Here is a 27,162-nt window from a genome sequence, read left to right as displayed (position 1 = left end):
GTCGATCTAGCCATGTCCGTCTGTTCGTCTGTCTGTCTGTCTGTCTGTCTGTCTGTCTGTCTGTCTGTATGAACGCTGAGATCTACAAAAGCTAGAAGGTTTAGATTTCCCACACATATCCTTGGGCTTCCTACGCAGCGCAGCCACAATCGCCCACTAACGATTTTTAAATGTGTCTGGGTCCCACACCTTTAAAGATTTCCGAGAAGTATGAATGTAATTTTGTTGTGTATATTTATACCTATCGAAGACATTTTTCAAATCGTACCATTCATATGCGCAATCAAAAAAATGTTATATATCTACCCATCTTGTTTCAAATCGTACCATTCGAGTAACGGGTATCTGATAGTCGGGGCGCCCGACTATAGCCGATCATATCTCGGCCATTTAATAACATAAAATCAAATACAATATTTTTTAAAATACGTGACTAGTTGTAAAAAGCCAAAATTTTTTACTCACACAAAACAAATTATAGCAGTTTATTAATAGAAATGATCGGCAAGGGTATATAAAATTCGGTTTGTCGAAAATAGCTTCCTTTCTTTTCTTTTAAATGATGTGGAAATGTAGCTCGGGGTATCAACTGTGCAAAACAGTCATTCCTTTGTTTTGGGCACCCATTTTAAAAGAATTTTATTTAAGACTATGACTTTTTAATTAACATCGGTCACTTTGTGGTAATTACAAAATTACTTAAGAACTAAAGGGAAAAATTTGATTTAAAGAAACAATAATTATTTTGACATTTAGAAACAAATTAATTTTAATAATACATGTTTGATTTTTTCTTAAAATCAAAGCAAAGAAATGTCAAAACATAAAAGGTTATGCCGCGTTGAGTTCGAAAGTAAATTCCTAATCGATTGGCGTTAAGATACACTAAAATTATAATAAATACAGGGTGGACGGTGAGGCCTTCAGTTGATGTAGCAGCAATTCCATTTGCTAACAATTGTTTAAAAATAACATCCCCGCAAAAAAATCACGAAATAGAACTTATGTAAGATTGTAAGAATGTAAGATTGTAAATGTAAGATTTGTTAAATTAAACAAGTTAAAAAACCAATGACAGGAACAAGTATTTCAAACTACAGACCTCTAGATATTAAATTACATATTTTTAATTTTAGGTGGAGATGCAGCAGCTACGGCAGGCATACAATCGTCTTGTAAATCAAATGACTACCATATTTAACCAAAAACTTTGGTTTATTATGCTCGAACAATTTTTTATGAAATATGTATGGTCCGGTACTGGAATGATTATGGTGTCACTTCCAATTCTGACAGGCAGTGACGTAGGATCTGCAAGAACTCGGGACACGGCCATTACGGAGTCACGAGTTAGCGAACGTACTCAATATTTAACTACAGCTAGAAATTTACTAATTTCTGCAGCAGACGCGATTGAGCGATTAATGTCTTCTTACAAGGAAATCGTGTCGCTGGCTGGTTACACACATCGCGTGGCTGGCATGATGGATGTGTTTGAAGAAACTGCTCAGGGAGTCTATTGCAAGTCGAGTGTAATAGAAAACGACCAGTCAAGCGGTATTATTGAGTTCCGGAATGGAAAACCAATTGCAAAAGGCCGCATTATTTATTCGGATGATCCGGAAAATATGTCAATAAACCTACGTGCAGTGCCAGTAGTGACACCCAACTGTGATATAGTTGTACCAAAACTTACGTTATGCATAGAACCTGGTGTGCATTTGTTAATAACAGGACCGAATGGATGCGGAAAATCCAGCTTGTTCAGAATACTAAGTGGGCTTTGGCCCATATACGCCGGAGAATTGCAAATACCACGGCCTGTAAAAGATGTTCCATGTATGTTTTACATTCCACAGCGTCCATATATGTCAATTGGAAGCCTATGTGATCAAATAATATACCCCGACACGCGAGATGATATGAAACGCAAGCAAATAACTGAAAATGAATTAAGATCCATTTTAAAGTTGGTCAGCCTAGAACACATCGCCCAACGGTAAACAATTAATTGTTTTTGTTATTAAACGATAATTTGTGAATACAATTAATAATTTAATTTCAGTGACAGTTTTGACGTTGTTCGTGACTGGAAAGATATATTATCTGGAGGTGAAAAACAACGTATGGCGATTGCTCGCTTGTTTTACCATAAGTAAGAACAAATTAATTTGCAACATTTTTATTATTCAAGCTTGAAAATTAATTTAAACTAGAGCACTGCATGAATCAAGAGTTTCCGAGACATTTTATGTTTCGAAACATTTTCATTTTTCTTTCTAATATTTAAAAATCTCGCCATTGAATTGCTAGCCTTTTTAATTGGGCACAAATTTTTCTTGTTTTTAGTAAACTTTACTTTAGTAAACTTTAACTTAAAATATTAAACAATTTTTAGACTTAAAGGCAAAAAACATTTTTGTTTATTTCCGAGGGCTGGCGATTTAAAGGCGAGATTTCTAAAGTCTGCAGCGTGATAAATAACAGTAATAGATAATTATACCCGTTACTCGTAGAGTAAAAGGGTATTTTGTATTCGTGCAAAAGTATGTAATACCTAGAAGCATTTCCAATCTTATAAAGTATATATATTCTTGATTAGGATTACTAGCCGAGTCGATCTAGCCATGTCCGTCCGTCCGTCTGTTTGTCCGGATGAAAGCTGAGATCTCGGAAACTAGAAGAGCTAGAAAGTTAAGATTACCCGCACATATTCATGGGACGAAGCGCAAGTTTGGGTAAAGCTCTAGATTAGCGGACTCACCCCCCAAATTCGCGAAAAAAATTATTCTCGAAGGACCGCGATTTCATATAAATCTACGTTCAAAATGAACTTGGCGGTCGGCCATGGTTCTCTTGTAATTGAATTTCAAAGTTCCCGGCTTTGCTATAAAAAACAAAGGTACTTGGCTTATATTTTCAATCAAAGTAATTACATTTCAATGAGCTCCTATTAAATAAATTAATTATTTAAATGAGTAAATAAATAAGAGTAAATAAGCAGTCAGCACATTCTGCAGTGTCAGCCGACCCACCTACGTAAACTGCGACCATAATCAGAGCATACTGACCTACTCCATAATACAACTCATTCCACTATTCTTTACACTTAACTTCCTCATCTCCAAGTAGTATATAACCATGTACCAAGCTCACAATAAATCAGTTATCAATCCATCTTATAACTTCGCGGTCTTTCTTTCTGACCTCCGAGAAGAGGACTCGTACTTGGGTCATTCCACGTGAAACGTGACAGGGCAATTTGGGTCAAATCTCAGAATCAATCGAAACTTTTTTTTTTCGATAGAGAATTGAAATATAAGGTTCGGTTTTTATTTATTTTTTTTTTTAACTTTTACCGTTTACTTTTAAAAATCTTTTTGTAAATTAGCTCCGATTTTTCAGAGTATGCCGCACTTGAGACTCGTTTGAGTTATTTTAATATTTGGTATGCAACTTTGTGAGACAGAGCTTAATATCTTCAGAAAAATATTTAAAAAATTTTTTTAATTTTAAATAAAGTATTTTTTAAGGGAATATAAAATTTAAAAAAATTCTGTATGCCGGATAGAGCCCTGCATGAATCATTCAATTTTTGTTTTATCATATTATGCCATGAAATTTCTGATTTGTTTAATTCAATTCTATGTGAAATAAATTGAATGTTGTTCTAATTCATTTCGAATTGAATGAATCGAATGAATTATTTTATGAATTTTTTGAATTTTTCAGATTTCTTTTGTGTTTTCTTTTGAGAACAAAAAGTGGAAAATTTTTAACAAATCAATGTTACCTGCATAGTAAATAAAATTTAGGCAGATTTTATCACAAAATAATGGCCTTTTCTTCCTCAAAATAAATTGTCGTTTGAATTATTTCGGAATTCATGTCATTCATTCATTCAATTCTATTAAAGTCAAAATTCAAATTCATTCAATTCTATTAAACACAAAATTCTAATTAATTCATTCATATAACCGAAAAAAATTCAAAATAATTCATTGAATCCATTCATGCAGGGCTCTAATGCCGGAATACACGCGATTTCCGAAAAAAATAATCATCCTCATATAGCTTCATCAATTCTTCACGAAGTGGTAAAATTAAATTTTTGTATTTGCAAGACCTACTAGTAAAGACAACGATTTTAGTTTAGCGACTTTGCATCAAGCAACAACAGCGCAATGTGCAGGAAAGGGAAAGCACTATTCCTGCTCTCCCGTGTTCGTATTGCTGTTCTCTTCTTACACGTTGCGCTGTTGTTGCTTGATTATAAAACTAATTTCGGTTTATAGGCGTGTAATTTTAAAGGAGCCATTTATGCCAGCATTTTTGCGTTTTTTCCAACTGTTTCAACTTTGGCAACTTGTAGCTTCTAAACTAATGAATGGATCTCAATGCTGTGTATAAGAAAGTTAGAGGGCATTCTATTAATCACAGATCGAGTTAGAAATTAAAAAAGCGTTAAAAACGTTGTACATTAGTGTACCTTAACCGAAAATCATAGTTTCATGAAGTGCATATTTCATCAATTTTTTTTTGTAAACTGGTGTTATTATTAAGTTATTAAGTTAAAAGAATCAAAAACAACACATTTTCATTTTAAGACTATTAAGAAACTGTTTTGACCAAAGGCAAAAAAGGCATTGCACTGAAACAAATGCGGCATTATCCTTCAGACCGGTAGCAAAGGACATGATTGAAATTTGGCAGCCACCACATCAACCAAATCTTGTCTACGCCACAGGTTTAATGCATACTGTTTTCCTTTCAGGCCACGTTACGCCCTACTTGATGAATGTACAAGCGCGGTATCTATAGATGTTGAAAGCTCGATATATGAAATCGCTAAAGGCATGGGAATTACGCTATTAACAATAACACACAGACCTACTTTGTGGTATGATTTTATTATATTAAGCATTTCGCATAAATTAATTGATAATTTTACATATTTAGGAAATATCACACACATATATTGGAGTTCGATGGCCTGGGAAGTTGGCAGTTTAGAAAAATGAACGTAGATGAACAACAAAAAGAACTATTTCTTTCGTAGTACCATCTAAGCTAAGCTCGCGAACCTTAAAATGCCCTTTAAGAATGTATTTGTCAGGCTCCTTCGATTGACAGTTACAGAATAGGGTCCTCCGATTTTGATAAAATTATAAGTCCTCAGAATATTAAATAAAGCGTCTATAACTTGATGCAAGATCATAAACCATGTGAAGAGGAAAATAACTTTCAAAACCGAAGCATAGCTTCGCCGGGGCGGTCCCTCGCTCTCCTATGAAGCCTTAAATTACTTGTGCCACTCAAGCGGCCTGTTTTAGGTTTTTTGCCTTCATCGCGGTACTGAGATAAGCAGAAAATGGTAAGGAAATACCAAGTAACTTTGTGATTTTTTTTATAAAAACTGGTTGGATGGATTTAATTCAAACCGATTGTATATTTTAAAGAGTCATGTTACATCTACCAAGTGTGACAGCATCATCCGATGAAGACAACAATCAATTACGTAATTAGATCATTCAATTACGTAAGAATATCTAACCTCACCTGCTAAGTTACATAATTGTCGTCGAAGACGCTTAGAATGCAGAAAAGTTCCACGTGGCCGTCGGCACGCGCCGAATGCGGATACAAGAAAATGACACCTATGGTGAACAGGTGGATGTACTTGCGGGACACACGGAAATTGGACACTTTGCAGGTGGATGCGTTGCACTCTAACTTCACCATGGGGGAGTTCAAAATGGGTGCATTAATGAGAAGGGATTCTGGATGGAACGGGAATTTCAATAGGAACGATGGAATTCACCTCTTTCCGATCTTAGTCCCGGAAATCCTTTATAAAGAGCCGCATTTGCAAAGGGAAGATCAGAAAAAGAATCGGGCTAAATGTGAACCGTGAACTTAAAAGTGAAAAGTGCTAAGTTAAAAGGATAGGAAAGACATAAAGAGCATAATCCTGACCAAAAAGGACATTCTTAGTCCTCTTGGAAAAAGGACGAGGCCAGTCCTGACAATAGTCCTGCCAGAAAGGACTAAAGGATCCAGGAACAAGAAAGAAAAAAACAATATATAGTTGGTCCTGGCTAAACAAATGCAAATGGGAGGAAAGTCCTCTAAGGCCGATAACGACTCAGCTAACGTTGTCAACAATGTTCAAGTAGTTGATCACTCAGAACAGATTGATAAACTATACAACGTCCTGATCATTATCGCTGTACTTTTGCTCCTTAATGTGGCTATGAATGCATATGTAATGCTCAAGCGCAATTTGAGGAAGAAATACACAGTGAAAAATAGTGATATCGAACGCGCTCTGGGCTCAAATACCATTTCGCAGAAATAAAGTGAAATCTAAAAACAATTAAAAGTTTACAAAACCATCGGAGAAAAGAACTCCAAGGACATAGATCCTAATTTTCAAATACAAATAATAGACCACAATCAATAAATCGCGGAAGTGTTCTATATTCTCGTTTTTATTGCCGCTCCTCATTTAATCCAAATCGCGATGAACATTCGAGGATTGCGAAAAGTACAACACAATCATCCTTTTGCAGTATAAGCACGGTTGCTCTTTTGAGCCAAATCTGGCTCTTTTTTTCGCGTTGCCTCTTTGTCCCATTTTTATTGAATTTGGCTCTTTGTTTAATAATAGCGATATAAAATATTTTAAAGTTGGCAAAAACGAATACATTTTTTTAATTAATCATGCAATTTTAAAAGTGAATAATGTCTGAAACCCAAAAGTGCCAGATCGAAACTAAATTGTTCCCCGGGTATGGTAATTTGGTGTATGGTAAAAACTTGGCTCTTTTTTATTAAAATTGGCTCATTTTTAATCTTTTTTTGGCTCATAAAAAATTTTTGAGATAGTATAAGTGTGCCGAGAAGATAAGTTCATGAAGCAGTAAACCGCCAACGGCGCCAAAGTATAAACCCATTGACACAACGAAATCGGAGTGGAGTGAAGACCCGTCTACCAGCGACAGTCGTGTGCCACGGAAAACGCTAAATCAGCGAAATTATATATTATTATTTTTGTTGTGCGAACTTAATTTCAACCATATGTATAACTTAGTGTAATAAGTGAATTATAACCACATATTGTTACCCCAAAAGGGTGTAGACGTGCACAAATATATATTTAACAAGTCTTCAAGATTACAGCCCATACAACAGTAAGGAGAGCTCTCTTCGCTGGAGATACTAGAGGGTGAGTTTTACGTAACCCAAGTTCCCCTCTCTTATATATATATTGTTTCTTATTTATATATATTTATGCATATAAAGAATACATAATGTTAACTACGAAAGGTTTTGCTAAAACTTATGAGAAGGATTTAGATTTCAATAGTCGATCCAAACATGTTTTAATGAAATGTTCTCTTCCAATATCTGTTAATGAATTCGAACAAAAATATATGGATTTATACAATCTAGATTTTTCTCCGATTAGCCATTGCACTCAGAAAGCGATTGTTATAACTACCCCTCCGTTTACCAAGGTATATTCTGTCATTGAAGAAAATCAATTTCTCGGCAGAATTATGAAGTTAGTAATTGCTCGTAAATAATAAGTTTCGAGAATCAAATATTTACTTTTTATTATTATTTTTATTATTTTTATCTTATACTTAAATTTTATTATTAAGTACCTTTAAATACTTTTACTCTTAAATTATACTTAAAATATTAAGTACCTCTAATTTACCTATATTTGTAATAATACTAAGCATTTATATACCAAGTGCATGTTAATTAAATTTTGGTTCTAACTTAAGGCCACAGCACCTATAGCTACTATTAAACACCAAGGTTATAGGCAATTTATAATTTCCTTTTTAACCTGACAATAAATAAATAAATAAAATAAATAAATATATTATTAAGGACTATCTTGTTAATTTACTTTATTACCATCTAATTAATTTTAACTACTTTTGTTATCCATGTTAATCATATGTATAGGTAATATTTCAATAATATTGTAAACTCTGTATTCCGTGTATCTATTAAATAAAAATTTGTTTTTCAGCGGGAGGTATCCGCACTTATATTTGCATGTTCAAATATAAGCAGCCCACAGAGCGACTTTTTTGTCATGGATAGTCTGCAAATCTTCTTGCTGACGTGCGCGCCTTTACAACCGATCAATTCGATACCTTCCGTAACAAAATACCAAGTGTCTTTGGTGCCTACATTGTCATTAATTGGTAATGCCAGTGTCATAAACAAAGATTTTTTGCCTATACTTTATGATTGATTTCAATATATATTTATTAAAGGGGGACATACATATAGAAAAAATAAAAATGCAATTTTATTTTATTCCTTAAATTGGTAGAATAACTCTCCAAAAATGTGTCATGAAAGTTTCACAAAGAAATTCGAACTATTTTGGAAATTATACCAGAATGACGGCACCCACCTTCCTTTTGCAGTAGATATATTTTATTACTTTAAATGCCTTTTTCTCGAAACCACGTTTTCCTCAGCTGCGGATCGTGTATCTCAAAAAGTAATGCTTCGATAATCATGGAAATGTCATCATTACGGAAATGTTTGTAATAAAATTGCCCACTGTCTGAACCTACTTTATGTAGAAATTTTAACGTTGAAGTATTTTTTGTAAAGCAAAAACAAGAAAAATAAGAAAAAAATTAATTTTTTACTTTAAAAGAGCGCCCCAACCAGAGTTTTTGACATATTCTATGTAAGTTAGGTTCAGGCAGTTTCTACATTATTTCTCTACAAAATAAATTTGGTTTCACACAGCGACCTGTAGACGATCCGCAGACGGCCTTCTTTTTTTAATATAGCCTGAAAAAAAATTCCCTCGGCCGCCATTTTGAAGGACAAAAGAAAATAAAAAGTGGTTAAAATTATATAAGAACAATGTAATCAACATGCCAAGTTACGAAATCATAGAACAATTCCTTATTGATTAAAAAAAATCACGAAAAACTTGAAAAATTTGCAGGTCTATATGTATCTCCCCCTTAAGATTTAGCGTGTGAAGGAAAGTCTCAACACGAGTTGCTAGGTGCACGTTTAAAAGGAGTGCTGATTCAACAAGTGAAGTAGATCTAGAATAATGACGACGACTTTTTAACAGACGACATTAACATTAGGGGATCAGATTGCAAGGCTAGCACTGATCCAACGGCACCCGATTTGTGAAAGGGGAGGGTAACAGCCACAAGCTGCCGATCGTACTTCGATTAAGTGCTCGAGTTAGGTACGTGGGAAACTTACGGGCAGCTAAGACAGATGACAGACGAAAACAAGAAAGGAAGTTAACTTCGGCCAGCCGAAGTTTATATACCCTTGCAGGTATGCCTACCTTAAATGTTGTTTTTACATTGTCAAAAATCCAAAAAGCCTACTTTCTATAAAGTTTTTTCTATTATTTTGTTAATTATTCCTATGGCAGCCATAAGATATAGTGGTCCTATCCGGCTCGTTCCGACATTTGTACTACCTGCAATAGAAAGAAGACTTTTGGTAATGTTTCATCGCGATAGCTTTAAAACTGAGGGACTAGTTCGCATAGAAACGGACAGACGGCTAGATGGACTCGGCTATTGATGCTGATCAAGAATATACATACTTTATGTGGTCGGAAACGTCTCCTTCACTGCGTTGCAAACATCTGACTGAAATTATAATACCCTCTGCAAGGGTATAATGACGATCTATATTATTTTTCCCAGACATTTTTAATGTTTCTTTCTGGTTATGCGGAAAAGGTTACATGCTTACCAAGAACCCAACCCATCCGTCGAGCTCAGCCGGCAAAATGGTGCCTGAACATCGGACTTATCTCCCTCGGCCCATGTCCTAAGGACAAAGCACTAATACGCCTACGTAACAGTCATTTAAATAACATCCACTAATTTTTATAGCCGATACTATCGGCTAATATTTATAAAATAAATTATCTTCTAAAGTTAAAAATGCGTTTTTCACCTAAAAAATTTGACTTTGGCCTAAAAAAAAAATTATAAAAAAAAAAAAATGTGCGACTAATTTGAAAACGATCGGTTGAGCCGTTTAGAAATGGCGATGATCACGGACTTTAAAAACGTGGTTTCGAGAAAAATGCACTTAAAGATGCACTTAGGTACCTAAAGTTTAAGAGGTTAGGGTACCAATTTTGAGCATAACTTCTAAACTTTTTTTGTAGAATCTTAAAATGTTAATCTACAAGAAAAAAAAAACAAAACGATTTTTTTGCAAGACCATAAATGCCCCCTCGCAATGTTTTAGGTGTTTTCGCCTTCTAAACACTTTTTATGTATATGGGCACTTCCACCAAAAGGTCCACCAAGCCAAAAAACTTGAAACTTGAAAAAAACATATTTCCACATGATTTTGCCGCCATATTAGTTTCTAATTAGTTGGATCCTGAGCTAAACTAAAAATGTGGAGTATAGTTAGATTATTTTTATGACTTAAGCCTAGTACTCAGTACGACGAAAACTGCTAGCTAAGCATAGGAGTAAGCGAGAGGCAAATAGGTGGCTAACGCCTTTAGCCGGGGACTTTTTTCCACCTCGGTACTCAGTTGAGCTAAGGAAACAGTAAGGAAATACCAAAAAAATACTAGATTTAGCGGATGAATTCCGATGAACGCCTTTAGCCGCGGCCCAAAGAATAAAAAATTTAATCTTTGGCTGTGTTTGTGCAGAACTGGTGTGCCAATAACATATTATAAATGGAAGGAAAACCACAAAAACCAATGGAAAACTGCCTGTAGGAGTTGCTGCAATACATATTGCCATTCCAATAGCGAATTTAAAGCTTGCGACCCAGGTCGGCTCAACACTTTGTAATATTTCAAAATTGGCGCCAGTTGATTTGTTTGCTGAGAGTAAGACCATGCTACAAGCATTGCGGATGAACTCCGAAAACTTCAGTCACACTAAAAGATTAATATTTTTCGACTAGGCTAAACCCCAATAATATACACAAAAGTTAGTTTTTGGCTATTTTTTTGTTATTTTTTGGACCTGTCTTCTGTTGTTAATTTATCCTTTAGGAATGCTAATATGTGACATTATTCTGTACTGAATGCTTTATTCACATGCTAAACTATTAAGTTAAAAGCAAAACATCCAGCAATTGAGAGATAGAGGTAAAGAAATCCGCTTTACAAAACAGTCGGAAAAAATGTCCCGAGCGAATGTGGTTGAAACTGCATAAAAAAAAAACGGCAAAGAATTTTTGAGTAAAACCAAAAGCACACAGCTCACAGCGACATGTTTGAACAACATTCTAAAAAAAGCGCATTCAAATATTCCATCAGAATTCGCTAATTTCTGTTGTTGTATGAACTTCCCGGAAATCCACTTCTATTTTTGTCCCGAGCGAATACGGCAGTTTTTTTTACCGATATCTTAAAAACTAAAAGTGGTACATAATCAAGATTTTTACAAAAAAAAGAGCTTGGGAAGAGTGGGAAAAGAAAAGCCCATAATTAAAATTAAAATCCATTGTTTTACAATTTTTTTTAACTATATGCCTTAAAAGGTTATGCAGAAAACTATTTTTTTTATACCCTTGCAGAGGGTATTATAATTTCAGTCAGATGTTTGCAACGCAGTGAAGGAGACGTTTCCGACCACATAAAGTATATATAATCTTCTCAGCACCAATAGCCGAGTCTATCTAGCCGTGTACGTCTGTCCGTTTCTATGCGAACTAGTCTCTCAGATTTAAAGCTATCGCGATGAAACTTTCCCGAAAGTTTTGATTTTTGACAACTTAAAAACAAAATTTAAATAGGCACGCTGAATCTGGAATCCCTGGAACTGCACCGAGTGAGCATTAAACTATAGGTATCTTTATCTGCAAGGGTATATAAGCTTCGGCTGGCCGAAGCTAGCTTCCATTCTTGTTAACTTTATTTTTAGCTTTTTTTATTTTTCTCAATAACGGCTCTAACATTTTTTTTTTAACTTTAAACTATATAACCCTTGCAATTAATTAAATTTTGATATATATTACGGTCAGTGTTGGGAAAGGTACTGTGTTTTTTTACCTAGGTAAGGTAAAAGGTATTGGGCAAAAATAAATACCTAGGTAAGGTAAAGGTACTTAAATTTCCCAGTACCTAGGTAAAGGTAAAAGGTATTTATAAGGTATTTTTTATTTTTATAATTTTTTTGTTTTGTTCAATGTAATCATTTAAACTTAAAATAAGACTAGTTTTCAGTTATTAGTCGTCTTAATCAATTGCCTTGAGGCTGTTGAAAGAAAGCCTATTAGTAATTCTTCTTAGCTTGCTAATAATTTTAAACAGTAACAAACAATACAAAATCGAATATTACATGTTTTAAGTTCCGTAAAACTTTTCAAAAAATATTAGCTGTTGGGAAATTCAACAAAACATTTTGGGTCGTTCCCTCAATTTCTGAAATTTTGTGTTAAATTTTCAACAATTCAGCAATTTAACAGTTTAGGCAATACCCAGATTATTCTTTTGTAGTGTGACCGAAGTTTTCAGATTTCACCCGCTTTCCATGTAACAGGGTCTTATTGTAAATCAGCTGGGTTCACAAACAGGAAACAAATCAGCTGGCGCCAATTTAAAAATATTACAAAATGTTGAGCCTAATTATACCCGTTACTCGTAGAGTAAAAGGGTATACTAGATTCGTGCAAAAGTATGTAACAGCTAGAACGAAGCGTTTCCGACCCCATAAAGTATATATATTCTTGATCAGGGTCACTAGCCGAGTCGATCTAGCCATGTCCGTCTGTCCGTCTGTCCGTCTGTCCGTCTGTCCGTCTGTCCGTCTGTATGAACGCTGAGATCTCAGAAACTACAAAAGCTAGAAGGTTGAGATTTTCCACACATATTCTTTGGCTTCCTACGCAGCGCAAGTTTATTTTAGCCGAGCGCCACGCCCCCTCTAACGCCCACAATCGCACACTAACGATTTTAAAATGGGTCCTGCGCCCACATCTTTAAAGATTTCCGAGAAATATAAATGCAATTTTGTTGTGTATATTTATACCTATCGAAATGTAGAAGACATTTTTCAAATCGGACCATTCATTAAAAAGTTATACGCAATCAAAAATTATATATCTATCTCCCTCGCACTCCCTTTAGCTGAGTTACGATTATTAGTCGGGACACCAACCCGACACAGCGTTCGCACTCCCTTTAGCTGAGTGACGGGTATTAGATAGTCGGGACAACAACCCGACTATAGCGTTCTCTCTTGTTTTTTTTTAGAAAAAGTCGCAAAATTAGTTGATTTTTTGATGGCAAAGCGACCCTACCCCCTTAATTTTTCTATAAGTATCCAATAAGAGTAGACCTTGTGGCGCGTTTTCACAGAAGAAATTGGAGGGCTATATTTTAAAAGAAGAGGTTTCAGTGGCTTTATTAAGATTATTAAGAGTTAATAGATACATAATTTCAAACGAGGGTAGGGGAGAAGGGGGCACAAATCGGAGGAAAAGTTTGGTTAGCCATAGCAGCTATAAATCAGGAGCCATTGGAATGAGACTGATATCATCGGAAAGGCTGTTCTTTTGGCTATAATTTTTTCCTACATCATTTTGAAGTCAATTGCAAAGCATACGATGAACAGTGCAAAATGGGGTAATAACAGTATGAAACTTACTTGCGCTGTAAACGGTATAGGGTAAAAGAGATAATTTTCATAACATTTTATTGGACTCTTTAGACACTAATCCTTTTATCTAAAATGGAGTTCATTTGTTATGTTTTTTTTGCTATCCTTCTTTGCTATTAAAAATGCGGTTATAGCTGTTTAATCCTTTTGTAGAATAATAGAATTAATAGATTAAGATAATAGTTAAAAAACATATCTGAACATTTATAACATATCCTATAACGAGTATTCATACATATAGCTGACTGGGGGAGAGCCTAACCTTACGTAGGGGAGAGTGGGGGAATTTCGTCACAGGGGCAATTTCGTCACCTGCAATATCTCGGAATCCATAAGTCGTAAAAATATATAATTTTTTTGTTTTAGTCCTTCAAGACGGCCAGACACAACCAATGCATTTGTTTTGCACAGAAGGCCAAGATAATTAAGCTATAATATTAAATGTGTTTTAACAGTTCAAAAGCTACATTTAGTGCTCGACGAAATTTTTTCTGTATGCCACAATTCAAAAGGAATAAGATACACGATTTTTTATATAATACACAGTGCTATAATGTGCATTTCTGCGTCAGTGATTTTTAACTTCGCGCCTAATTTCGCAAGAAAAATAATTATTTCTTAAAAAGTACGGTCTGGGGAAATTTCGCCACCTTACGCTAAGGGTAAATTCGCACCTATTTTAAATACATATTTTTATATTTGACGAGCTGGCTAACGAACAGACTACCAGCAGCAGCAACAAATATAGGACGTCAACAAAAATGGTACGCTTGATCTGTGTAGCATATTTTCAGGCGTTAAACTCCCTACATTTTTCAGGTGACGAAATTGCCCCGGTGGTGTGGTGATTTTACCCCCCTGTGTGGTGAGATTGCCCCAGTATATTGTTTTTACATTTTATTTTTTTATAAATCACCAAGCTAATTAAAAAAATAGGGGAATGTCACATTTTAAAGCTTGGTGCTAACCGCATTCAACAATAAATATAGAAATATGATAACGTGTCTCAAGATGGACAAAAAATAGCTTTGAAAAAATGCTGACGAAATTCCCCCACTCTCCCCTACCCCACAGTCTACAATCACTGTGGACGGTAGTCCACGTAGTGACGAAGCGCACCAGGAGAGTGTGCGAAGGCAAACAAAATAAAATCTGCTGTGATGGTCTGATCATATATAATGATAAACCTATCGAAAGGTATCGCAAAAACTAACAGGATTGCGTACCAAGACTTTAAGAAAATCAATTGGCTTGGGAGGGAGAGCGGTGAAAGTGAAAATTTCGAAATTTGGAGCTGTTGGGGCCGGTGGGGATAAATACCTCCTCGCAATGTTTTAGTTGTGTTTCTATGGATAATACCCGTCGAATGAGCTGTCATATCCGATGCTCCGTTCAAAAGTTATAGCCAAAAGAAGATTTTCTTCTTCTTCCCAAAATGAACAAGAGAGAATATTCGGGTTGGTGTCCCGACTATCTAACTCGTAACTCAGCTAAAGGGAGTGCGAGGGAGATGGATATATAAAATTTTTTTGATTGCGTATAACTTTTTAATGAATGGTCAGATTTGAAAAATGTCTTCTACACTTCGATAGGTATAAATATATACAAAAAAATTGAATTTATACTTCTCGGAAATCGGAAGACTGGGAAAAGAAGAAGAATATTTGATATATTTTTCGCTTTTTGTTTTCTTTTAAAAGCATATAAACTCACTCTTTGTGTCACAGCACTGGACAAACAATTTCGGCTTTTGTACGACTGCACTCTGCAAGTTTCTAATCTAATAGTCAGGCACAAAATAAACGAATATAAAGGAACGATTCCGTGTGCCGAGAAACTGCGCATCAGTCAGTTACCATGGGAACAAGAACAGAAGTGATACAAAAACGGTAAAGACTCGTAAAACTATCGCAAACGAGCTCAAAAGTGAATGAAAACTTAAAATAAGGCTGAAAAATATGTCGCCCGGTTTTTGTTTACTAATCGTTTTTTTTTGAGTCCGTTTGCGAACATTCAACGAGACTTTAGTAAAAGCTGGCGGATTTCTATCATTTCTAAATCCGTTACGAACATTTTGCGATAGTTTCGCTTTAAGCCTAGTACTCAGTTCGGCTAAGAGTTTTACTAATCGAAAAATATTAATATTTTAGGGTGACCGAAGTTTTCGGAGTTCATCCGCAATGCATGTGGAATGGTCTTACTCTCAGCAAGCAAATTAACTGGCGCCAATTTTGAAATATTACAAAATGATTAGCCGACCTAGGTCGCAAGCTTTAAATTTGCTGTTGGAATGAGGATATGTATTGCTGCAACTCCTACAGGCAGTTTTCCATTGGTTTTTGGGGTTTTCATTCTATTTATAATATGTTATTGGCACACCGCTTCTGCACAAACACAGCCAAAGATCAAATTTTTTATTCTTTGGGCCGCGGCTAAAGGCGTTCATCAGAATTCATCCGCTAAATCTAGTATTTTAGTGGTATTTTCTTACTATTTCCTTAGCTCAACTGAGTACCGAGGTGGGAAAAAGTCCCCGGCTAAGGGCTTTAGCTACCTATTTGCCTCTCGCTTACTCCTACGCTTAGCTAGCAGTTTTCGTCGTACTGAGTACTAGGCTTTACTATCGCGCCTTGGTGCGCTGGGTGCTTAGACTCTTAAGGCATTTTTCCACTATGCGGTTTTTTCGGTATTTTTGTGTATTTTCGATTGGCAACGCGATAGGCGGACGTGAGGTGTTTCCATTGGCAAACGCGTCTGAAAACAGCTGTTGTGCTATTGTCATATGCGAGCTGAATTAAACAATGGATTTAAATAATTTGTTATTGATAATTGTAATCGCAGAACAGCATTTGAACAGCGTGGAAACATTGCTGCAATGATGAAAGCAACAACATCCCACGTTACGCTGCTTGAGCATTTATTACGGCAGAAAGCAAAAGGATCTGCTGCAGAAGGCGTTCATATATATAGATCTGAACAGTCATTTAATTAATTCTTTGACACGACCCGCGACAGCAGTAGCTTCTGCGGCGGCACGTCACTGAACAGAATCTGATACGGGGCAGAAATGCCTACAAGAACATTGTGCGCAAGAAAGAGGGAGATGTGCCCTTTTCCAGCAGTCGCCTGTCAACGTGTGTCATTTGAATATGGAATGGCCATCTACGGTCTAACCAGGAGGTCGCCTTAATGGACGAATGGCGCACGCGAAGCAAACGTCAAGATCATGAAGACAGGGAAGCCCATGTGGCTGCGCTGCAACGACCAATATTTCGCTTCCGATCCTTTCTAGCCGAGCCATTCCATTGGATAAACGAACTGCTACTGCTCTTTATGCGCTTGGATCATCCTCGGAATTCTGAACTATTGCCAGATCATTTGGCATATATCATATATCAAATACCAATCTATACGAAATAAAGTTCATGTAAATATCAACAATAAATGGTTTTAATATTTCCCGCTTCTTATCAGCCTCTTATCAGTTTCGGGTCCAGAAAATGTTCATGCCTGGTTAATACTGCTTAAATATACCACAAATTTCACTTTCCAGCCCTGTAACGCGACAAATTTCCACCCTCCCCTCCTCAGCCCTCGCCTACAAGTTTTGTATGGGATTTGGGCGCGTTAAACGGTAAATGGATGCAAACGCGACGCGTCCATAATGAGCAGAGGGCATTACACAACCAAAGAATCTAACACGGACAACGCACACTAGGAATGTGTAAGGTGGTCTCAACGCAAGAGCTGCTCTCTTTTAAAACGTCATTTGTGCCAGTCTCTATCTAGCTATCTTATTATATCGCTTAAGAGAGACAGACAGGTAAACATATTTAACGTTCTCTGCAGAGCTGAGCTGGCGCGCTCAGAGCGAAAAGAGGAAAGAAGTGGACAAAGAAAACGTTCGTCAGCGGTGAAGAAAATAACGGGAGGTGTACAATGGAATTGGAGCTGGTGTTATAGCGTTAGTTGCAGCAAATCGCAAATCCTCTCTGTATGCTTTACTTCTTTCTGCAGCCGTTTTAGCTTCCGATTTGGGAGGCTGTAATTCTTTTTTCCGCTGTCTGTACCGCCAGTAGGCCATTGTTTGGTCCATTTTTCGTCACGGTCATGAATCGGTTTCACTCCGTCCCCGAAAATCCCTAACGCGTCTAAAGAAGTTTCACTTCAAAAAACATACAAGTTTACACACGGTAAGGTAATTTTTGTTCTTGACGTTATGGTAAGGAAATGTATTTGCACTGAAATGGCCAGTCAGGAAATTGTTGCTAGGGGCACGACCAAAAAATCTTGCAACAGCTCGGAACTCAGAAAATGATCTCGTCTTGAAAAGAGGTATTACTATGCTTTTTTTAAGGAATGACCGTCGTCCAGCATATGTTATTTTCTGAATATATTCTGCAAACCCAAAATAATAACTAATATTAATAAAAACAAGAAAGGAAGTTAACTTCGACCAGCCGTAGTTTATATACCCTTGCAGATATGCCTACTAAAAATGTTGTTTTTACATTGTCAAAAATCAAAACGCCTACTTTCAACAAAATTACAATAGTTTTTCTATTATTTTTTTGATTATTCCTTTGGGAGCCATAAGATATAGTGGTCCGATCCGGCTCGTTCCGACATATGTTCTACCTGCAATAGAAAGAAGACTTTTGGGGAAGTTTCATCGCGATAGCTTTAAAACTGAGGGACTAGTTCGCATAGAAACGGACAGACGGCTAGATGGACTCGGCTATTGATGCTGATCAAGAATATATATACTTTATGTGGTCGGAAACATCTCCTTCACTGCGTTGCAAACATCTGTCTGAAATTATAATACCTTCTGCGAGGGTATAAAAATTCCTTGCGCCGCGGCAACAGACGTTCATCGGAACTCACCTGCTCACCTGTATTTTTTTGTTATTTTCTACTCTTTTCTTAGCTCATCTGAGTACCGTGCTTAAATATTGTGGAATTTTGTGAACGGCAAAACCATGGGAAGAGGTTATTACGACAGATTCTCTTGCGTTTCTTCTCCTTCCTATAGCCTCTTCCCATAGAGTCAATCCGTGTGAAACGGTTGGGATTTTTAACAAATGTGAAACTCGTATTTCCTCAGAGCTCCATCCACTATCCAATACCAGCTGACAGAAGAGCAGTTGCTTAACTTAACATTACCGAAGGGGGATTTAAACTCTGCAAAACTATCGTAATATTGCGTTCTCCTAATCCTTTTGTAGAATAATACAATTAATAGATTAAGATAATAGTTAAAAAACATATCTGAACATTTATAACATATCCTATAACGAGTATTCATACATATAGCTGACTGGGGGAGAGCCTAACCTACCGTACCCCACAGTTCACCCCTACTATATAGGGCAAATTTGTAAACAAAACTAACTTTCTGCTGTTTTGGTAATTTATAGCAACTTTGGAACATTATGGGTGTACATAGTACACTCTTAATTAATATAAGTTTTTATTTACGAAGCGCAGAACATATTCTGAGTCTTTGCTGCAAACATTGATGTTTTCGTACGCAGAACAGCTTTTGCTTTTGCGCTCATAACAAATAATTCAACACTAGCCAAAAAACTACGAGCCTAAGCATTATTTAAATTTTTCCTGCTATCGATTTGATTTGTTCTCGCAGTTATCTTTCCGTTTTTCATAGGCAGGAGGAAGAATTCAGAATTACACCGAAAAAACATCGCCCAACTATCGCATAAAGGAGCCCGTCAAAGTCAGTCAAAATCGGATGGCGGACTAACTGGGAAATTTTCGGAACGGCAAAACCTTACGGACCATCCGTTCAACGGATGGTGGATGGTGGATGGAGCTCTGTGGGAAGACCCTATCAAACATCTACTTAACGGTTCGGTACAAGTGCAAACCGAACGTAATATAGGCAAATGAGAATGTAATTATCGGTAACATCGTCGCCGTCCCTTACGTTATCGAATTACAAGAAAATCCATTTGAGCATAAGTAATGTAAAATCTAGTATTTATTAAGAGAATGGGGGCTACAATGGTAAAACCTTTGGTAAAAAATGGAAATCTGTTAGATGCATTGCCTTCACAGGTATATAAACAACTATTTTGGAAATAAAAGATAACAAAGATTTTCTTGAATTTAAGGCAACCCTTCATGTAGTTATGTTAGGCTTGGATTCTGCAGGGAAAACAACCGCATTATACAGACTTAAGTTTGATCAGTATTTAAATACAGTGCCAACTATTGGATTTAATTGCGAAAAGGTTTGTGCTTATTAAATAACACATGTAAACAAATTCCGAACTTATTTTGGATCAAGACTTACCGCTAAAAAATCTGAAAAGATTGCAGCTTTAGATTCCAACCCCATATTTTTTTACATCACGGCGCACTTCTGAAAAAATCGTCAGTCCTGGCTTAACAACTAAAGCCTTCGAAAGTCAGTGCCATAGCGGGAATGGTTCTTTTAATAGTGTCCAATTACCAGTACGTGGTAAAGTACCACACTTTATAAATTGTGTGTCTGGTCTACGAAGGCTTTAGTTGCTATTAAGCTGCAAAAAGTGTCTAAAAATCGAAAATTTGGGACTTTTATTACGGAATCTACAGCTTAAATCTTTTTCAGATTTTGTAGCTTTTAGTCTCGGTTTTTTTTGGACCTGTGTAATTGGGGTATTAATCGACGTTATATGTCTAAGGTACAAGGCACTGTTGGTAAGGCAAAAGGAGTTCATTTTCTAGTTTGGGATGTAGGAGGACAAGAAAAACTAAGACCACTTTGGAGAAGTTATACACGGTATAATATATCAAATTATTTTAAATTATGTTACAATTTATTCATTTAAATTGCTTTTAGCTGCACCGATGGCATTTTGTTTGTTATTGATTCGGTCGACACAGAACGAATGGAGGAAGCAAAAATGGAGTTAATGCGTACTGCTAAATGTCCTGATAATCAGGTAATCTTAATCATTTGAAGATATTTATAAGATAAAGCCGCTGATCCTCGTTGTATACATATATGGGCAATTCTCTGCTGTCACACGCGACGTTCGTACGTTTTGCAGGTGAAAAAACCATCTTCCAGTACTTCTTTTCTTTTAGCACTAGGCTCAAATTAAAGGTCTTGATTAGCTCAAAAAAACCTTTTAAGAGCCACTTTAAAAAATACCACAAAATTACTTTTGCAGGGTTCGTAAACATCACTCATTTTAAATATCCCTCAAAAACAAGCCGACTGTGATGAAAATAAATAAATATCAATAACGTACAAATTTTCATCTTTGCTCATTCAAATACATATCGCTCACTGATCGAAAAATATTCATCATGAGTGAAGAAAATAAAATGATGAAAAAGTGAGGGAAAAAAATATCCCTCACGAGTGATGAAATGATCATTGACAATATAGTCAAAGACAAATAGCACCGACAACTCGAAAGCGTGTTTAATTTACAATGGGCAGAAATAAAATATTTGTTCCACAGTCGGTGGTAGACTTAGCAGAAGGTACAAAAGATGTAACCTGCGTTTAAAAACATAGAAATTGCTTATTAAAGTCTAGATAAGACAAGGAAAAACTTTTATAAAACTTGGTGTTTTGTTTTTATTTTCCTCATTTTCTCCTCACAAAATGTCAAAAATTAGGAAAATGTTTTGAGGAGAATACTGCTTTCTCAGCAGTTGACATTTTTATCATAAAAATATTCATCAGCCCTGCTTGGTTACTCCTCATTATACCCTTGCAGAGGGTATTATGATTTCAGTCAGAAGTTTGCAACGCAGTGAAGGAGACGTTTCCGACCCCATAAAGTATATATATTCTTGATCAGCATCACTAGACGAGTCGATCTAGCCATGTCCGTCTGTCCGTCCGTTTCTACGCAAACTAGTCTCTCAGTTTTAAAGCTATCGGGATGAAACTTTCGTAAAAGTCGTATTTCTATTGCAGGTAGTATATATGTCGGAACCGATCGGATCGGACAACTATATCTTATAGCTCCCATAGGAAGGATCGAAAAAAAAAACGGAAAAAAATTATAGCTCTGATGTTTTTTGAAATATTACCTTCTACTTTTGGGGATGTTATTTTTTAAATATTTCTGAATTACGAATTAATTATTTAAAAAATCGAACTACTATATCATATAGCTGCCATAGGAACGATCGGAAAATTAATGGAAAAGTAATAGGAAATAAATTCTAGCTTCTTTGGTTTTTATTGTATTATCTTCTACTCTAGGATATGACTCTTTTTAAATATTTCCGAATTTCAATTTTAATTTGATCAAAATCGGACGACTATATCATATAGCTGCCATAGGAACGATCGGAAAATTAATGAGAAATATTAGAAAATTGAACATTTTTGCGATTTGTTAATTAATAGGAATGATCTGCAAGGGTATATAAGCTTCGGCTGGCCGAAGCTAGCTTCCTTTCTTGTTTTATTGTGACAAATATCACCGCCCTATGTTGATATTATTATATTTAAACAAAATGACATATTGTGAGGGATATTTACGAACCCTACTTTTTTGTCCATATAACGTATTGTCCTTGAAAATTATCGAAGGATACTCAAATTACTTAGCTTAGTTGAGGGTCCATCTAACCAGAATCAAATATCAGTGCAAAATCATATAGAAATATGTTTTTTATCAAGTTTCAAGCTTTTTGGCTTGGTTGACATCCCCAGAGAATTGCCCATATCTATATCGTCATATTAAATGAGCATAGGGAATGGCATAAATAACGATAGGGTAGACTTTTTAAGTTCAAATAAGCTTAGCTCCTGAAATTGTAGGTTTCTGAGTGCAGTAAAAGTATTCGTAGAATAGAGTAAAAGGGTATATTGAATTCTGGGAAAAGTATGTAACAGGTAGAAGGAAGCGTTTCCGACCCTGTAAAGTATATATACAACCCTAGTCAAAAGTATTTTCACAAATTTGAATGTTAACTGTACTTATATTTTGAACTTATAATATAATTCCTTGAGTTTTATATAAAAATCAAAACATACAACTTATTCTCTGAGTTTTATTATTTCTACCAAAATAAAACTCAAAGTCGTTTAGTGGGTAAGAATTTCTCAACTGCGCATATGAAATAATGGATTTTCTTCAAACTCGGGTACCTCGCCTTGGTTTCGCCTTAAATTAGTATATCTCGGGAACGGCTTAGAGGAACAACGAGCAACCTTACACGTTTTTAAATGTGTACTAGGGAACTAGGAAAATATTTTCCTAAATTTGTTGTTGCCCAAAAAGTATGAATTTTGATTATTTTAAATTTTCTATCGAGGTTTTGGAAGTTTTCTTCATCCTATATAATCAGCTCAACTATCCAAGATTGTCCATCTCATATCCAACTTAATTTACACGAAGAAACATTTTTGTTTCTTTTTATCATTTCCGAGATATTTAATTTTTTCCCTAATTTAAGAAAAACCTATTTGTATTTCCAACGAGTACAGTTCTTACATGTTTAAGATGCAAGTTTGCATAAAAATTAAAAAAATTAATTAATTAGAAAAATTAAAATTACAATCTGAAACCAAAAATTTTTTCAGAGCCTACCTTCTCAAAAATAAGAAAATCCATCGATTTGTATGGCAGCTGTATGAAGGGACGGTTGTAAAATTATGATATTAATATATGTGCATAATATCAGTGAGTAATTGAGTTGTACAAACTTTCAGCTTAAACATGTAAGATTTGTACTCATTGGAAATATAAATAGGGCTTTTCTAAATTTGCATAGAAAATGATATATCTTGGAAATGATGAAAAGGAACAAAAATATTTTTTCAGGTAAATTAAGTTGGTTATGAGATGAACAATCTTGGATAGTTGAGTTTAATTTATAGGATGAAGAAGACTTTCAAAACCGCAATACAAAATTTAAAATAATTAAAATTCATACTTTTTGGCCAAAAAAGAATTTAAGAAAATATTTTCCTAATTAAAAACGTGTAAGATTGCACGTTGTTCCTCTAAGCCGTTCCCAAGATATACTAATTCAAAGTTTGAGAACATTTTTTAAGTTCTTAACTTCAAAAATTCATAGCGCCCCTAAATGGACACCAAAAAATTTCAAAAAAATCACAAGCGATAACCAAGGCAAACTCTACGAGCTACCCGAGTTTGAAGAAAATCCTTTATTTCATATGCGCAGTTGAGAAATTCTTACCCTATTGCAAGTTGAGTATAGTTGCCTTTTTTTTTTTAATTTTTACCAAGTAAGATCGACCACGACTTTAAATACGGATATTATGGATTATTGGGAAAAGAAAAAAATCTTATACTCATACTTGTACGAAATGACAAAAGTGATTCACACCGTTTCTGCAACCCAAGGGAGGTTCTTTTATGCTCTGAAGTTAATTCTAACAATCTTATACTCGCATTTGTAAAGCCTAACAACAAATTTAAATAAAAACAAAAGTTAATATAATAAGTTAATATCAGCTAACTTTTTTTGTTTCAATTTGTTGTATGAAAAAGTTGTAATATCCGTAAAAAAAATAATAATACCCCATTTTAAAAAGTGTTCACCCTGATCTGGTTTTGAAACCTTGTTGTTATCCCACATTTTGTGGAACTGATACTTATCCACTAGGCATGTATAGACATTGCCTACTTTGCCAAATGTATTTACTTTTGTACGGTTGGCAGGAAATTTATGAATGTGTGGATCGCCTACTATTAAATTATGTGTTTTTCCTCTCTGAGACGTAAATTAATAAATTAATCATACTTACAGTGGGCGATCATACTTAAAAAGAAGCCAACAGCTCATATACTAAACGAAATTTAAAATAATATTTTTATCACCTACACAGCCGGACTTTAAGTTTTATTTTTGATCAAAATAATACAACTCAGAGAACAAGTTTTATTTTTTGATTTTTATATAAAACTCAAGGAATAACTGATATTTTCCAAGCGCAAAATAAAACGCAGATAATAAGTTTTATTTGTAAGGTTTTATATAAAACTCACAAAATAGGTATTTTTTTTGAGGTTTAAATAAAAATTGGAAAAATAAAAATCATTGCAAATATGTAAAATACAATGCCTAATAACGCCAGTGGTGAAATTGGTTTTTTTTCTAGCATTCTTGCTTGGAACTGATTGCTTTGTTTAAAAAAAACAAGAGTAACAGTTATTTTCGTTCCGTTTATTGAACACACATATTCTTGGGCTTCCTACGTAGAGCAAGTTTATTTTGCCGAGCGCCACGCCTGGAATGAGCCTATATTTAATTAAAGGTATAAAATGGTTAGATCCGCACCGTATATGCGGGTAAGAGTAGGATAAAAAAATCTTTTTTTAAATTAGCGTAAAATATTAAATTTTTCAACTCTTTCTTAAGTGAATTTAATGCCAGCTCTGAACGTATACTTCGTGTGGTCTTTGTAGAACTTTAATCTTCTTGTATTTCTATCTGAGTTTCGAATGCAGGTAATGCAAAATAGTGAATAGTTTTGGGCTTGCATAGAACCACTAGTCCATATTTATACGATATTGCCATTGTATTACTCATATACAACCATTTCCATATATTATCGGTGGTTGCACAGAAATGTCGTCCAACCAAAGAAGGTTGGTTTTGCGCATTGATGTTCGTAAGAACCATAACCCTTTTATATGCAGTATACATTATGAATATATAGCACAATGTACATATTCCATATAACCAAACGGTACAAACATACATCTAGATTATGTCAGCGGTTTTGTGTTTTTATACCCTTGTAGAGGGTATTATAATTTCAGTCAGATGTTTGCAACGCAGTGAAGGAGACGTTTCCGACCACATAAAGTATATATATTCTTGATCAGCACCAATAGCCGAGTCTATCTAGCCATGTCCGTCTGTCCGTCTGTCCGTCTGTCCGTCTGTCCGTCTGTCCGTCTGTCCGTCTGTCCGTTTCTATGCGAACTAGTCTCTCAGTTTTAAAGCTATCGCGATGAAACTTTCCCGAAGGTCTTCTTTCTATTGCAGGTAGTACATATGTCGTAGCGAGCCGGATCGGACCACTATATCTTAAGGCTCCCAAACAAATATAAGAAAATTCATTGTAACTTTGTAGGAAGTAGGCGTTTTGATTCTTGACTACTTAAAAACAAAATTGAAATAAATCGAAACGCTGAATCTGGAATCCCTGGAACTGCACCGAGTGAGTATTCTTTTATCTCCAAGGGTATATAAGCTTCGGCTGGCCGAAGGTAGCTTCCTTTCTTGTTTTAATATACAATGATTACATAAGGCCCCTAAAACTAAATATTTTAAAAATATTACAAAACGTAAACCTTTAATTTTTTCGAATTTAAAAGGGCGTTCCCGTGCTGATATTAGCAAATAAGCAAGATCTTCCAAACGCGTGCGGAGCAATGGAGCTGGAAAAACTTTTAGGACTGAACGAGCTTTATAACCCAGTGCAGAAAATATCAATGCTAAATAGTTCCGACTCTTCTTCCACAATTAACTTAATCGGCTGTAGCGTGTCAAACCAAAGTATTACAGAAACCTCGTTACCAGAACAAAAAGCGAGTCACTTGCATTCATCAATGATTCACATTAAACCTGTTCTTGAAAGTAACGACGAAAAACCCATGTTGTGCGGAGGAGCGTTGCCAACATTAATGTATCCTCATTCTTACAACGATCCTGATGCATTGGACCAAAAAAACCAGCGAGACGGTAAAAACTGTTTTCATAACAAAAAACATAACAGGGCCTCTTCCAACTCTGTGCAATTTAGGGGGTGGTATATACAACCAACGTGTGCTATAACTGGCGAGGGACTTCAAGAAGGTTTAGACGCTCTATATGATATGATTTTAAAACGCCGAAAAATTAATAAATCCCATAAGAAAAAACTGTAGCATAAATAATCGACTGTGCCTGTCTCTCAGTGTTTTTAAATTTCTTTCATTTTAGCACAATTACATAAATAAATAAAAAAGCACAATTTAGTGATGTTTTACTGGACTGAAATTACAACCTGAAAGTTCTTATTCTAATCTATATATTTAATTACCATTCTTTAATATATCAACTTATAAAATATCCGTGCTGAAAGAAAATTTCGGCAATGTTTTTTATTTTTTCTTTTTATCAATGAAAACGGTAAGTATAATTTTTTTTAATATCAATATTTTTCTAACTTCAATTGACTTTTCGAAACCGCTTTACGCAATATAAAAGCATAGCATATCGAATTATTCACTATGGGCCGGTTTTTCGAGTGCCGGCTAACATTTCTCGAACAGGTAAAGTCCCTGCTAAATCATTTTGGATTTCTCGAGCATCAATGAAAGCTAACTCCATGCTAAGCATTTTTGGCTCGATACAACGACAGCTGATGTTCCCAAAGCCATTTAAGAGAAGAAACGAAATCACAGCTGATTTTGCCCTTAACTTATATCCAAACATCCGAACCGTCCATTCATATAGCTGTCATACAAAACGATGGATTTTCTTACTGTTAAGGGCT

At 35.3% G+C, this 27,162-nt stretch overlaps 2 protein-coding genes and 1 long non-coding RNA gene across 7 annotated transcripts in view; 2 read left to right on the top strand and 1 right to left on the bottom strand.

The window, feature by feature from the left end:
* The window catches only part of Abcd1 (ATP binding cassette subfamily D), a 29,848-nt gene extending 24,641 nt beyond the window's left edge, over positions 1–5,207 (top strand). For all 4 annotated transcript variants that reach the window (XM_070218013.1, XM_044395345.2, XM_070218014.1 and 1 more), the window contains 4 exons: positions 1,137–1,999; positions 2,066–2,155; positions 4,775–4,900; positions 4,960–5,207. In XM_070218013.1, coding sequence (XP_070074114.1) covers positions 1,137–1,999; positions 2,066–2,155; positions 4,775–4,900; positions 4,960–5,059 — 1,179 coding nt within the window. In that variant the 3' untranslated portion in view covers positions 5,060–5,207. The remainder of the gene's footprint in view (positions 1–1,136; positions 2,000–2,065; positions 2,156–4,774; positions 4,901–4,959) is intronic.
* A 14,380-nt stretch (positions 5,208–19,587) lies between these two features.
* Positions 19,588–26,637, top strand: Arl4 (ADP ribosylation factor-like 4). 2 transcript variants are annotated; one of them, XM_017137822.3, is made up of 6 exons: positions 19,588–19,745; positions 19,802–19,921; positions 20,357–20,454; positions 20,515–20,617; positions 26,000–26,366; positions 26,428–26,637. In XM_017137822.3, exons 1-6 carry the CDS (start codon positions 19,680–19,682, stop codon positions 26,457–26,459), a joined length of 786 nt encoding a protein of 261 aa, XP_016993311.2. In that variant the 5' UTR covers positions 19,588–19,679; the 3' UTR covers positions 26,460–26,637. The 2 variants fall into 2 exon arrangements, with proteins under 2 accessions (XP_016993311.2, XP_016993297.2); XM_017137808.3 differs by having other exon boundaries at positions 26,000–26,637.
* LOC138913722 (uncharacterized) lies at positions 24,627–26,102 on the bottom strand. Its single transcript, XR_011419538.1, has 2 exons — positions 25,976–26,102; positions 24,627–24,903 (listed from the first exon to the last, which is right to left on the bottom strand). It is a non-coding gene; the product is annotated as an uncharacterized lncRNA (long non-coding RNA).
* Positions 26,638–27,162: the final 525 nt, after the last annotated feature.

Source organism: Drosophila takahashii, chromosome 4 (genome assembly GCF_030179915.1).
Source record: "Drosophila takahashii strain IR98-3 E-12201 chromosome 4, DtakHiC1v2, whole genome shotgun sequence".
NCBI lineage: Eukaryota > Metazoa > Arthropoda > Insecta > Diptera > Drosophilidae > Drosophila > Drosophila takahashii.
Note: the sequence above shows the minus strand (reverse complement) of the source record. Positions and strands in the feature narration are given on the sequence as shown.

Bases quoted from the DNA above. Each gene is read 5' to 3' on its own strand.
- Arl4 (XM_017137808.3), top strand. From the start codon at position 19,680: ATGGGGGCTACAATGGTAAAACCTTTGGTAAAAAATGGAAATCTGTTA. The intron at 19,922-20,356 runs GTTTGTGCTTAT...TATATGTCTAAG, and splicing joins TTGGATTTAATTGCGAAAAG to GTACAAGGCACTGTTGGTAA. The intron at 20,455-20,514 runs GTATAATATATC...AATTGCTTTTAG, and splicing joins CTTTGGAGAAGTTATACACG to CTGCACCGATGGCATTTTGT.